This window comes from Xiphias gladius, chromosome 16 (genome assembly GCF_016859285.1).
Source record: "Xiphias gladius isolate SHS-SW01 ecotype Sanya breed wild chromosome 16, ASM1685928v1, whole genome shotgun sequence".
Classification (NCBI taxonomy): Eukaryota; Metazoa; Chordata; class Actinopteri; order Istiophoriformes; family Xiphiidae; genus Xiphias; species Xiphias gladius.
This window is the reverse complement of record NC_053415.1, coordinates 10,611,658-10,627,132: the sequence shown is the minus strand read 5'-3', so window position 1 is coordinate 10,627,132 and position 15,475 is coordinate 10,611,658. Positions and strand designations below refer to the sequence as shown.

General features: G+C 39.0%; 1 protein-coding gene across 1 annotated transcript; it reads left to right on the top strand.

Annotated features, from left to right (window-relative positions):
• Positions 1-10,972: 10,972 nt before the first annotated feature.
• Positions 10,973-12,169, top strand: htr1fa (5-hydroxytryptamine (serotonin) receptor 1Fa). Its single transcript, XM_040148974.1, has one exon. It carries the CDS (start codon positions 10,973-10,975, stop codon positions 12,167-12,169), a length of 1,197 nt encoding a protein of 398 aa, XP_040004908.1.
• The last annotated feature ends 3,306 nt before the right edge of the window (positions 12,170-15,475 follow it).

Genomic DNA, 15,475 nt, shown 5'->3' with positions numbered 1-15,475 from the left:
CATGTACCATTTTCAGTGCATATGGTCTGCTTTGGACATTAACTTTTTGGAGACAGCCAGTGATGAGAGTTTTTTCTAGAGCTTAATACCTGCTGACAATGAGTTCTGAAAGCCAGAAGTCTCAAGACTTGATAGCGTAATTCATTTGGTAATTTTCGGATTTATCCAACCCCTGCAGCTATCTTAAAGTCATTCTTAAGCATATTTGAGTTCTAAAGCTGCAGGCTGCTGCACTCAAAGCCATTCCTCTCACCTTGCCGCTTCTAATCATTCATCTCTTTCCAACAGTGGAGAGCATGCAGCTCGAGTCAGCAGCACATCAAAAGAAAATTCAGTGACTTCATTTACTCGTTCAGAAGATTTGATCATTTCTTCTCTATCAACATGTTACTAATATACTGTATGCTACAAAGCAAAAACCCCCAAGTTCTCATACCCCTTCTGTCACACAAATAAATCTACCTAGAAAAATCATGTACAGAGTTGTGCCAAGTACCTTCTTATTTTCTGTTTTTATCGCCCAGTTCCTCTCCTGAATTTTACATTTTTCAACATCATTCTAAAAAATATCTTCATAGAATGAGGGTGTAATTTCTACCAGTATAACAATGATCGGAACCAGACAACTTCAAGGAGACTTACTGAAATGATGGGTCCATTTCCACGCAAACTCAGATGCAGTATAGTGAGCAACACAGCTGAACAGCAACCTTTTTAATTCAAGAAACATCTAAATGATTCTTCTGATTGTGCAGATGTTTCCTTGATGGCAGATTAAGATAGAACAAGATTGCATTAGTGCGATAAAAGAGGACACCACTGAAATACTATGAATATTGCGTTTTTGCATAAACATTGTTTTTTGTTTTTGGTTTTTTTTTTCACATTGACTTCCCATCAGTGTGGCCATTTGCTTCATTGCCTCCACCCAGTCCGTTTACACTAAGGTGCCCTCGTTACCGGGTAACTCCTGTGGAAATAAGTGAACATCGGCAGAGGATTTTAGTCTCTGCAGGTTTGAGGAACTATGCATGAGTTGCAGTTTAATTAAATTCGTGATTATGTCAGTATTTAGGGAACTTGTGTGTCTGTGTATGTGTGTTAGGGGGTTGTTCGTGTTATTTTCACATAATGCTTAAGAGAGATAGAGGGAGAGTACATATGTATGCCTTACAGTTGGAAAGTTCTTTTATACTCCTCAGACATTACCGTGTTAACATACATCCGAAGGTAGCCGTACAAGCTCACTGTTTGAAAAAGAAAAATTGTGCAATAGCCATTGTTTGTGCCTGCATTAATGAGTATTTGTGATGTTAACTTTTAATAAAATGGCTGTTTAATTGATGGGAGGTCCATGAGAAAAAAACAAACATTGTTTATGCAGAAATGCAATATTCATAGTCATTTAACGGTAAGTTCTCTTTTATCCCACTACTGCAATGCGAAAGTGGTTGCTCGAAGTGCTGAGATCAGAGAATTATACCTCTGTGCTGCAGCTCTTTTGATCTTTTAGGTCTCTTTTCATTCATTGTTTTGGTTTTTGTACATGTACAATGGTTGAGTCACAGGCTCTCTTATTAACCCAAACAAATCTACCACAAAATATCTTTAAATACAACCAATGTGCAATGCCAAGTATATTTTCCAGAAATATAATTGCTCTCTGGATTACATTCACCAGCAACCTTGATTTCAATCCAAGAGATATGAAATCCTTTTACCAGAAACGCAACTCTGAACAAAGAATGATAATGTGTCTCTGTCTGCTGGATGTGTATTGTGGGCTACTATGGCCAACATGTTTGCCAAAACAACTTTATTAGGGGGTGATACTGTATGTGGCGGCTGTGTATCTGGTGGCATGTGTTGGTCTTTCTCAGTGTTAAGGGGCTAGCAATTTAGTGAGGCAAACAGTTTGTTCACTTATTATGGTTAGCCGCTGATATTTTATTCTGGAGTTTTCTTATCTTAATTCTTCTCCAGGGGAGTTACCATTTTAATTCATTAAAACCTTACCTTTCCTGTATAACAGCATGATTAGCAACCCTAATAGCTTTAATATTTTGGCATCAGGCCATTAATTTTTTTATCAAACTACATGCGCACTGTGTTATTTAGGAAAGTACTCTCATTAACTCAAAATAGCATGTGGCTCTGTAACCCTAATTTGAAGGGATATAACAACTTCTGTTTTTTCTTGGCAATTACTGTAGGCGAACATTGACTTCTAAAAGAGCTCCTGTTCTATTGACAGTAAACACTTAAAGATAGAAAGAAAAAGAAAAAACATACAAAAGTTTTAACAGACTATTAAAGGGCAGCTCTAAAGAAATAAGAAACAAAGTGATACTTTAGAGAGTCTAAAGGGTGTGAATTTGTGATTTTGGGATAAACTATACCAATAAAACTCACTTCCCTTGACTTTCTAAGGGGCTGTGTAAAGTTAACTAACCGAGCAGTAAATTCTAAGCATTTTTAAAAACCTGTCTATAGACATCCAGAATGTCTTTTTAAGTCCTTGTGATAATCAGCTGACAAGTGCTGCATTAAAATAGGCCCAACTGGCCTCCTTTCATACTCATTACCTGGGTGGCTTCAGGTCTGTAGAATTCTATAAAGGTCTATATGCAAGAACACACTATACTAATATAGTATATACTAAGACACACTCAGCTGTTTCCCTCAATAACCTGGTGATTTGGATGAGGACACAGAGAGAGGATTGGTGGGACTGGGCTGTAAAGGTTGTGTTGTCAGGATATTCAGTGATGTAGGGAGGAAAGTAATTTTTCAAGCAACTGTGTGTGTCCAATTCCTCCCCACAGTGTCTGAGGTTTGTGTGGTCGTTTTGCAGTGTGTAGATTTGAAGCCCCTGGATACTTAGGGCTGTATGCCACAAAGTCAAAAAAATGTTGAAAACTTAATCAAGGTAAACTGTGGATCAGCAAGTTCAATGATAATGTGCTTTGATGCAGCACTTTCACATTTCAATAAAGACTACAAATCAAACACGCTACAAGTCATGTCGGCTTCAAAGGTACTCAGCATATTGAAAGGGAATGCCTTCATGCAGTCTTCACAAAACTGTTGATGCCAGACACCTCTTAACAGTTACCCATTCATTTTAAACTCAGTACAGACTGCTTTTGGCATTTATTGCCATAGTCGCATTAAACCCGTATTGTTGATTTAGTTCCAAATATGTTTTCTGGTTGGAAAATCTCTAATTCTCTCTTCACTACATAAAGGCTGGAGTGGATGCTTTTTCCTGTAATTGTGGACAATGCTGATGTTGAGCTGTGTTGGGGAAATTACTTTGTAGAGGTATAACTATTACCAACCTAAAATTGTAATGGCTTCGAGAAAGTAGTTGTAGGTAATGTGATTGATTGATCGCTGGTACAGTACAGCAATCCCATTACCTAGAACTACTTTCTAGAAGCCATATCAACCATTAGCTGTTTTTGTTGTTTTGTTTCAGAATTTGCCTGACAGATGATGATTATACCATAGCCATGCAAAATATGACCTCCTCCACAGGCCTCCCCTGTATTACTGCCGCACAACTCTCCTAAAACGAATCGTAGTGGGATTAGCAGTAATTGAGGCGCTCTTGCCATCATCTGCCACCATGTTTAACATCTATATGCTGCTATAAGTGCTAAAAGTGCTTTGGCAGATTGCTTCATAATCGTTTTCTTGCTGTGGACAGGTGATTCTGACCTGGACTCAGCTTACATTTACTGGTGAAATTAATGTCTTCGTTTGACATAAACTCAAAATATCTCCACTTACTACAACATTTGTTCTCCTCCGTAAATTTGCTCGTTACCTTCTTCCCCCCAATACTTATACACGTTCTGACAGCAGAGATGGCAGGAAGATAACACTTCCTGTAAATAAACTCTGTTGTCACATGGCCTTTGTAATGTCACCAACTTTTCAGAGGCATGTATGTGTTAGTCATTCATAGGGTAGACATTTGGAATGGCTGCCTTCTATGTAAAGTCAATTCAAGCTAAGGTCCAGGAATGCATAATGTATATCTGCCTTAGTCAACACGATGGTGAAGTTTAAGTCTATACTGCACTAAATTCCTGGAGGGTTCTGCCTAAATTTCATTCACCTCAGAGGGGTTGAGTGTAGGGGGCACACATAAACCAACTGCAGAAGAGATGAGAGACGTACAGACCTACAGATGCTTTTCAGACTGACCAATCCATCATGTTCAGCACAGCAGGCCACTGATAGATCATTCGGAGAGTTTCAGCCAACACAAACATCACATGAAGCCACCCTCCACTCAAAACTAAAATAAAGATTGTTTTGTTTATTGTTACTTTACTTGGATGTTTGGCCCCCAATGAGCAGTATGGTGTATGCGCAGAGTTTGACACTAGAAGAAATTCATTCAAGACAGAAAATTTCTCCTCGCTCACCTTAAACCAGAGTTTAAGTCATGCACATACAAGCAGGGGTTTGTGTAAGCACATCATGGTCCAGTTTGCAACATACACAAGTGTGATGTGGAAAGTTAAACCCTCCAGTGCACATACACAACTGACAAGCACAATTGACTTTTCATTGAAGTAGGAAACATCCTGTGTTCTGACGTGAAAATTTTAAAGTAAAGCATTTTGTGAAAAAAAAAATCATAGCAGGCACAAATTGTTATCCCAACCACAGTATTTTGTTGTGTTAAAACATGCTGAACACCTAAAATTTACACACAGCATACCAGAAAATGCCTTAAACCACTTAATTCAAAACCAAATACTGTATCACTGAAAGTAATGTTGCTTTAAAACATGCAAATCCAAAACACATCTAGATGTGTGCAACATAATGTATCAATTAAAGCTGGTTAACACAACTCAAACAACATTGACTGTGGGAGAACAATTAACCTCGTCCATTTATTGCACAAGCTCAGTGTTTTCTTAGATGAGTCGCAGCAAGCTATCCGCCTTATGTCACCTTTTATCAACTACACTCGTACTGTATATACTCAACAGTACAATACCAGTAGTTACGTGTTTAGAATGAATAAAAACAAACAAACAAAAGAAGCACCACCTCTTCACTGTTTGGACCCGGTGAGTGCTTGAACCAGTTCCATCAAATTCAGTCCTCAGGGGGCATCGGACCAGCTAATACTTCTATCTGCATGAAGCAGGTAGGTAGACCTGACATTAACATGGTGTGCATCCGTTCGTGCAGTGAAACCCCAGCTGTGGCACATATGAAATGATCCAGTCAGGCTTGAAACGAGGACACAGGTCAATGAGTGTGAACAGTGACTGCTGCAAAGTGGACATGACAGTAGTTTAGCCCACTCAGAACAATGGGGATGATATCACCCTTTTGTGAAATGCAGGTCTTTGGGTATGAGTCACTAAAAAATAAGACTCACAGTACCAATTAGAAGATATAGTATTTTTTAGTCACTTGTGATTGTTATGTGAAATATTTTGCTTTTTATTCATCCTTGGTATGGAGCTACATTTTCTTGCTAGTAGTCTCTGATCATGTGTCAAAATGTGATTAAAAATTAACAACAGCTGAATGAAAAAAGGAACACTGGAATATAATGGAAATGTTTAGTACAAGTAGTTAGCCCTAAACTGAGACCTTTACTTATTCGCGTCACACCATGCCATTACCTTTCCATAAACATGCAGTTTATTATATTACTTTATCATTATCATGTTGTTGTGTGGGGCACTTTTCTGTCCCAGAAAGTTAGAATTAATATTTACTTTCACTTATGTATAAAATGAATCTCTACTTAGTTTCAGGAGAATACGAAAATTATATTTCATCACCTTAGAGTGTCCTTAGCAGCATTTTGTTTTTCTGTCCACCAAATTAAATAGATACAGCAGATGCAAACACAATAAGGTACATATGTTTTTGGACAGTGACACAGTTTTTGTAATTTTGCCTCTCTACACCACTACAATGGATTTGAAATGAAGCCGCCATAAAGATGTGATTGAAGTGTAAACTTTCAGCTTTAATTCAAAGGTGTTTAGCAAAAATATCACATTAACCATGTAGGAATTACAGCCATTTTAATACACAGTTACTAATTTTCAGAGGCTCCAAAGTTATTGAACAATTGATGGACAGTCAGTTTCATGGCCAGGTGTGACCTGTTCTCCATTATTTTATGAACAATTAAGCAGATAAAAGGTCTGGAGTTTATTCCAAATGTTGAATTTGCATTTGGTAGCTGTTTATTGGAACTCTCGTCATGCGGTCCAAACAGGTGTCGGTGCAAATGAAGGAAGCCATTAGGCTGAAAAACAAAACAAACCTATCAGACATATGGCAGAAACTTTAGGAATGGCCATATCAACAATTTGGCACATTCTTAATAAGAAGAAATACACTGGCGAGCTCAGCAACACCAAAAGGCCTGGAAGACCACAGAAGTCAACTGAATTGGATGATCGCAGAATTCTTTCTTTGGTGAAGAAAAACCCTTCATATCATCTAGCCAGGTCAAGAACACCATAGAGAAAGAGTATCTTTGTCAAAGTCCACAATCAAGAGAAAAAAGGTGCGAACCACTGGTAACACTCAAGAACAGAAAGGCCAGATTAGACTTTGCCAGAAAACTTAAAAAATCCTGCCCAGTTCTGGAACAAGATTCTTTTCACAGATGAAACCAAGATGAATTGTACCAGAACGATGGGAAGAGAAGAGTATGTAGAAGGAAAGGAACAACTCATGATCCAAAGAATACCACATCATCTGTCAAACATGGTGGAGGCAGTGTTATGGCATTGGCATGTATGGCTGCCAATGGAACTGGGTCACTGGTGTTTATTGATGATGTGACTGTTGATAGAAGTATCAGGATGAATTCTTATGTATATAGGGCTTTACTATCTGCTCAGATTCAGTCAAATGTTGCAAAACTGATATGATAGTGCTTCACAGTACAGATGCATAATGACACGAAACATACTATGAAAGCAACCCAAGAGTTTCTCGGGGCAAAGAAATTGAATATTCTTCGATGGCCAAGTAAGTCACCTGACCTCAACCCATCTGAGCATTCTTTTCACTTACTTACAAAACTGAGGGCAGAAAGACCCACAAACAAACAGCAGCTGAAGGCAGCTGCAGTAAAGACCTGGCAAAGCATCTCAAGAAAAGAAACTCAGCATTTGGCGATGTCCATGGGTTCCAGACTTCAGGCAGTCATTGACTGCCAAGGATTTTCATCCAAGTTTTGTCTGTCCAATTACTTTTGAGCCCCTGAAAATGAGGGACTATTTATAAAAATGGCTGTAATTTTATATTTTTGCTAAACCCCCTTGAATTGAATCCGAAAGACTACACTTCAATCATATCTTAATGGCTATATTTCAAATCGATGTGGTGGTGTAAAATTATGAACATTGTGTCACTTTCCAAAAACTACCTAGTTATGGTTACTACCTAACCATAGACAAACCAGAGTTGCTGTGCCCCCTTATGTTGCTACACTTAGTCATTTATTTTGCATCTTTCCAGAGCTGTCACTCCTACAGTCAGCTTTTTCACAACTGTCCTCTTTCACAACAACACTAGGACGCTTGATGTCCTGCCTGGGCCAAACTGATTGTTATTCAGAGACTGTACTCCACATGAGATATGCAGTTTCCCTGTTCTTGTACAGGGAGACAAAGAGGGGTTGAATGCCAGGGAAGTGAGTGAAGTTGTAGTTTGCCTGTGTGTAGATGTATACTGGTTTGTGTGTGCTTTCAGGTTGGCATATGTGTTTGAGCTGTGAGTGAGTTGAAGATGGATTAAACTAATCTCTATATCTTCATCTATGAAAGTTGTGGAAATATTTAAGTATTTTTTAACATGTTTCTGCTTTGTCAGCCTCTTTGTTATCTGCACAACCTGAAGCTGTTGCGTGTAGACTGCACCATCATACAATATTGCTGCAGCTTATTGTAGCTCACAAAGCCCATTAAACATCACTGAACAGTATCAGGGTGTGCCGGTTAATGAGTAGATAATTCATCAAGGAAAGTAATGTAGCAATACTGTAAAAAAAAAAAACTTGAAAGTTACTGTATAATATTAAAACAATGTGGCTATCAGTCAGTGAATGAAGCTGTTTCCTCTTTTCACAAATTTATGCAAGGGCACTTGGTTTTGTTCTGAATAAAGCAGAGAGCAGATTCACACTGGCTCACTGTAGCTTATCTTCAGATGGCCTTGAGCAGAAAGCCTATGTTTTAGAACATTTCAAGACAAAAGCAGTAGATTTCTTTGCTGCATATAATGACAGGCTGACACTGTTAACGAATGCTGTCAATTACTGCATTTACATACATGCGTGCACACAGACACACTCATAGAAAAACACTGCACTATGCCCATACTGTATATTTACATATACATTTGTGGAAATAACTGTAAAAATAACAGGTGCACATCTGAGAATACATCAGTGCAGTGACATAGAGTGCAGCAGAAGTGAAGTAGTAATTATCATCTATTTATTCTGTGCAAAGTAATCTGCATATTAAGTACCATTTTCTTCCAAATTCATCCGAGGGTAAAGTGTAGAATTCCATCAGAACACAGAGGGAGGCAATTGTATTTTCTCTAAAGACAAGAATCACAGGTATAAGTAAACATATACTCTTTTCTGATTCATTTGTTCTGATGCAATTTGTTCTGGATAAGCTGAAACCATTCGTGTTTTAAAGAGTCTGCTTTAATAAAGTGTTTGGTGAAACTTCACTTTAGGAAGCAATTTTCTTGTAACGACCCCGAAAGCAATTATAAAATCAACAGGTTAAAATGGCTGTTTTCAAAACTAGTTCTGACAGTGTCAGCAGTGAGCTGGGAAAAGCAAACAAGAGTTGTATCTCCAACAAATTGTGTATACAGCAAAAATTCTAAGTATACATACTGTGATTTGTAGTGACAGAAATTAAAGTGAATTAACCCAAACGCTTCATTGTGTCAGCACCTGTTTTAAACGGTAGAAATATGATTTCTTTTATACAGTAAAAGACTAAGCAGAGATGACCCAGGTGACTCAGTCTGAGAAGGGATGGCCAGTTCCCACACCTTGAGGGAGGTAGTAAAACATTACTCATCATATGCCACTGCTCTCGGTGAATTTCTCCTACATATCATATAAGATTGTCAACATTGTAATGGTAATGAAAATAACCCAATTCCACCTAGATTTGTCATCTGATGCTACCTGGAGCATTTCATATTAGGGTAAGATTGTGCACCAGTGATGGTTAGCTATGGCCCACTGGTAAAAACAAATTTTGGAAGTGTTCATGGTAAGTTATATTAACACAGACTTTACCATATGTGAGGGTTAAGTGAACTGAAATGTCTTATCTCATTTAGTTGTCATGTAGCCTTAGCCTTGCCACCCCATTTACCCATCCACCTACCCCATGACCTGCCACCTGGGAATCAAAGGGTCTCAGTAGAGGCCTGACACTCAGACTTTGGCTTCCTCTGCTCCATAACCACATTTAGTAAAACTACTGTACTTCTTGTGTTTCTATGGCAACAGTTCCCACTCATGTCTTCGGGATACTGAGCAATGCAGTGCGTGAAGGAGGGCTGCAATAACAGTCATACCTGAACATTTTGATTAAATCATAGTGGTTGTTGTTAAAGTAATGGTCAACCAACATTCACATAGTTCCAGTATAAAAACCTTGATCTTTTTGTAATGAAGCAGCAGATTCAGAACATTTTTGTTTGGTGTTCTATGAGTTTGAATTCAGTGTGTTCATGCCAGTAATTCAAAAAATTGATTCTTTCTGTGCTTTTTACAGAAGTTGAATCTTATCAAGTTTTAAAAGCATCTAGAACAAAACTTAGATTGTCATTTTACAAAAAAAACCAAAAACCAAACACCTCATTATCATTCTAAAACCAAATTTGAGGGGGAAGTGTGTGTGTGTGTGTGTGTGGGGGGGGGGGACATTGGTGAATACTCAATTGGTCATTTTACAAGAAGATTCGCAATTCAGGCTTAGAGAAAATGGTTAACATAGACATGTTAACATTAACATTCACAGCATCTGCTGTGATTTTTACTGTTATGTAAGTGTATTCGTCCTTGGCTGTATCTTTACTTTGTTGCTTTTAAGTAAGTTTTTTTTCTGTCTTCAATCTTCCGTCCCTCCCTCCTCTCTCTCTCTCTTTCTCATTATTTCTCTCTTTTGTTCCCTCTCCCTTTCCTTTCTCCCAGGTGCTGATGAGTGACAGTAGTGATGTGATGGCAGAGCTGGCAGGCAGGACAGATCAGAGCACACTCTCTGCTGCACACTAAAACCACTAGATGCAACACAATATAGCCTAGTCAGGTAGAACTGGATTCTTAGATTTCAGACTTTTCGTCAAACTTTTGTGGGCAAGTTGAAATAAAGATTGTCAGTGCTTTGCCAACCAAGTTTAAAGACCTTGAACACAGTCCTTAGATAATTGACTTTTAAAGTCCATTACATTTTAAGTTCATTTTGAATGAAAACCTTCTTTTATACCAGAATAAGAAATAAGAATAACAGAATTGCTGTAACAAGTGAATTTTGCAGCACTGTAAATTGTTGACTGTGTAAACTCCATTTCAGATTATGAACATTTTAAATAACTACACTGGCACTCAGTAGAGTGCATACCTCCACCAAGGTGAAAAATGCCCTTTCTTGCAATGTTAAGGAAAGTGATCAAAAATTCATGGATCTGCCCCTTTAACCAGATCCACACTGAACTGGTGCAAAAAAGGTCGGTACTTTTTGCATAATCCTGCTGACAAATAAACCAACAGACAGACAAGGGTGAAAATATAACCTCACAAGATAAATATTTATAAAATAAATATAAATCATTTGTCTGCTCCTAAAAAGGAATTTTACAAGCACATTTTCCCTAAGCTCCCTTTATGTCTAATGCACAACTGTCTCTCCATTCTGCTTGCAGAATGGATTTCCCCAATTGCACTGAAGGGGTGTTTGCAACAAGCAGCGGTGGTTATGACTCACTGGAGACCACTAAAATTCCTCCCAGTAAGATCCTGCTTACGCTGACTCTGTCTGTACTTGCTATCCTGACTACGTTCTTCAACTGCCTGGTGATCACAGCCATCGCAGTGACCCGCAAGTTGCACCACCCAGCCAACTACCTCATCTGTTCATTAGCAGTGACTGACCTGCTGGTAGCTGTGCTGGTCATGCCCTTCAGTATCATCTACATCCAGAAAGAGAGCTGGGTCATGGGCCAGGTGGTGTGTTCCATCTGGTTAAGTGTGGATATCACCTGTTGCACATGCTCCATCCTGCACCTTGCTACAATTGCCATCGACCGGTACAGGGCCATCACTGATGCAGTGGAGTACTCTCGCAAACGCACAGGGGCCAGGGCTGGTGCAATGGTGGCGGTGGTGTGGCTTTTGTCCATCCTTATCTCACTTCCTCCCTTACTGTGGCGGCACTACAGCGGGGATGCAGACCAGGAAGACCAGTGCATCATCATCCACCATCACATGGCCTTCACCCTGTACTCCACCCTCGGAGCATTTTACATCCCCCTGATGCTCATCCTCATCCTCTACTACAAAATCTATCGGGCAGCTCAGACCCTCTATATGCGCAGGGAGGCCAGCCGAGCCAGCCGTCATTCATGCATGACCAATGGGAGCATGATCCCCTCATCGTACCCTGCTGGAGATGGTGATGTGGATGGGGGGCCTCGAAGTCCAGAGCCCATAAGCCCACCAGAAAAGTCCTTCTCTGAAGGCTCAACCGAGGAACCTCCACGTGAACGTGTACGAGTCTCAGTGAAGGCTTTCCACTGCAAGTCGCGCCGGCATGAGTCACGTAGTGAGTCACGTCGGAGCCAGTTTTACCAAGGACCGCGGATATCTGGCTCACGGGAGCGCAGAGCAGCATCCACGTTGGGGTTGATAATAGGGGCCTTTGTCATCTGTTGGTTGCCATTTTTTGTAAAGGAGGTGATTGTCAACACTTGCAGTTCTTGCAGTACTTCAATGGAGATGGCTGACTTCCTGACATGGTTGGGCTACCTTAACTCACTGATCAACCCCCTCATCTACACCATCTTTAATGAAGACTTCAAAAAAGCTTTCCAAAGACTCGTTAGGTGCAGTCATTATCTCTGATGGTTACAGTTACACAGAACATGATCATGCCCATACACCATCTAACATACAAACAAAACAAGGAGGGGACAAACTAATATCAGGTCAGAGAAAACTGACTGAATACTGACTTCAATGTGCCTGAGAGAGAATAATCTCAAAAAGGAGAGGACTGACACCCATTTCCAGACACTCCAACAGGCACTTCAACAGCCTAAATGGCACCGGCTCAGCAAATCAGCTTTACAGCAATGTTCCACATTGAAATCCAAGTCCTATTAATAGAACAGCCAGATCTCCTTGATGTTAATTGGTGTGTACAAAGGGACACTGATGTGTTGGTTTTTAGAAAATTGGCAATTGCTGACCTTTTGAGGTCTGGGTTCTGAGTATTAGTGATCAGCCCCATTCAAAGGTTTTGAAATGGCTGACCATCATGTCTGTTCAATCTAATGACCTCCCTTCTATCTAGTCCAAGCTGCTAGCTGAAATACAGAACATGTATAAAATACCACAGCATACCAAGTTGTGACTTTCTGTGGCCATGATGTTAAGGGAGGTGACTTTTACCTGACTGACTGTCACAGTAATTGTTAACAGAAGTAGTTGTTGAATGTGGTATGTATTCAGCCTCGCAAAACATTCCAACAAATTTAAAATATAGATTTGTAGACTGCTGAAGCTCCTTGTTAAATAATGGTAATGATGCTGACTTAATTCATTTGACAATCCGAAAAACGGATTATAGAGTAGATGGATTTATTGGTTGGTTTCATAAACTTCACAACACCTGAACTTAACATACCATACCACATTTCAATATGTGTTATTAATGATATGATTTTGTCCCAGATCTTCACACCTAAGTCATTCTTAACTGTAAATCTTATACAGTCCTGGTTGAAATTATTGGCACCCCTGAATTTTAAGTACAGAATTTAAAATATTTTCAGAAAGAAGTGCAAATGAACCAATTTGTATAATCAGCATATTTAATAAAAAAAAGTCCAAAGTTACTGAACAAAGACAACAACAAAAAAAACCTTTCAGATAATGAAACAAAAATACAAGTATAAAATGTATGCTTGACACAATTATTAGCACCCTTTTGGTGAATTTAAATTAGTTATTCAAACAAAATAAAAAAAACAAATAGGACTCCCCTGTGCTTAATTTTCAGTGTTCACATCAACTGAATTAACCAATGAATGATGATTTTACTGCATAAAAAGGGGCTGATTGTTTCTGGTTTCTTTTTCACAATGGCGAAGACAAGAGAGCTCTCTGAGAGCATGAGAAATTCTAATATCAGAAAACAACAATTCCAAAGGCTACAAGGCAATCAGCAAAAATCTTGAAATTCCTGTTACAACAGTTTGTACTGTTATCAAGAAGTTTCGCAGTCATTGCACTGTTAAGACGCTTCCAGGATGTGGTGCTAAGAAGGAACTCAATGAGAGAAGTTTGCGAAGGCTGATTATGGATTGTGGAAAAAGACACCATGCAAGACAGAGCCTCAGGCTGACCTGGAGCAAACTGGACTGGTGGTTTCAGCCCATACAATACACTGCACACTAAACCAAGTAGGGCTCCATGGGCCAAGGCCTAGGGGGACACCACTATTGAAAAAAAGGCACAAAAAGGAAAAATTTGGAAAAATTTTCAAGGTAAGTCGCAGTCTTTCCTGCGATAATGTTCTATGGAAAGATGAAATGAAAGTAGAGGTCTTTGGAAATGCAGAGCATCAGTTTGTTTATAGGCGATGAAATGAAGCCCATAAAGGAAAGAACACCCTATCTACAGTAAAACATGTTGGAGGATCTATCATGCTGTGCGGTTGATTTTCTGCCTCTGGTACTGGAGGCATTGAATGTATCAAAGGAATGATGAAATCAGAAGATTACTGAGGCATTTTAGAGGAAAATGTGTTACCCAGTGCTAGAGAACTAGGTTTGACGCAAAGGTCTTGGGTCTTTCAGCAGTACGACCCAAAGCAGACATCTAGCACACAAAAGAATGGTTGAAAAGGAAAAGATGGACTGTTTTAAATTGGCCAGCAATGAGTCCTGACCTAAATCCCTTTGAAAACCTTTGGAGAGAGCTGAAATTGCCATTGCAAAAAGGACTCCTGCTAACTTAAAAAAACTTGAACGCATAGGATGAGTGGCAGAAACTACCGGCAGGCAGGTGCAAGAAGCTTTTAGATGGCTACAAGAAACATTTAGAGGCTGTCATTGTTTCCAAAGGTTCTGCAACCAAATATTAGTGTAGGCTGCCTATATTTGTGTCCGGTGTACATTTTGTGTTTGTACTTTTTCACTAGTACACAAGTTTTGTTTTCTTTTTATTATCTTTTGTTTAGTAACCTTGGACATTTTATTAAAATATTATGACTATACAAAATTGGTTCATTTGCATTTATTTCTGAAGATATTATAAATTCTGTACTTAAAATTCAGGGGTGCCAATGATTTCAGCCAGGACTATATAAGATTAACAGCTAAGAATGCCTTAAGTCTGAAGCTCTGGGACCCAATCATATCATTAATAACACATATTTTTTAGTTTTAAGGTATTAGGGTTACAGGTTCTATAAAATGCGGCCACTTTAATTGATATTTTTGCACAAGCCTTTATGTTCTGTTCCGTTTTTTTTAAAAAGTATTATTTATTTGTTTGTCCTGGAGCCATTAGACACCTCATCTCATATCACTCCTACACCAGAACCAGCATTAAGTTAATGAATGTGAGAACCATTGGTGGAGAGATCCTCATTACATTACTCCCACTCAAGTACTTGGAATAGAACTACTATTTCTTTACTGCCTCCAAGAGGGCACATGATATGTTGATGGAAATTCTGTGGATGAGTCAAGTGAGAGGGTGTACTGTATGCCAGGGAGATAATACACAGTGTGTCATATATTTACATACATCTCTGACAGTATGACCAGTATTTGTATATTGTTTCTTTCTTGTCTCTCTGTCTCAATAATCAATAATAAACAGTCTACTGTTGAATGATATCCCCGTTCTTCTCTGAGTTAAAAATAATTTCTTTGAGTGATGAACTGATGTGTGAGATGACTACAGTATAGTTGATATGTGTAATAGTAGTAGTAGAGGGAATAACAGAAATGATAACGCACTGATAATGTACAGGTGTAAATGACTGTTGATAGGATAAACTGCAACCCCATATTTTCGTCTCCTGACGTTCTGCTGTTGATTGTGATAGTTACCATATTCTGATATGATGGCAGCCCCTTGTGGCCAGTAGAAGGATTGCAGACTTTTCAGTCGGCTCCGATAAATTGCATCATTCTC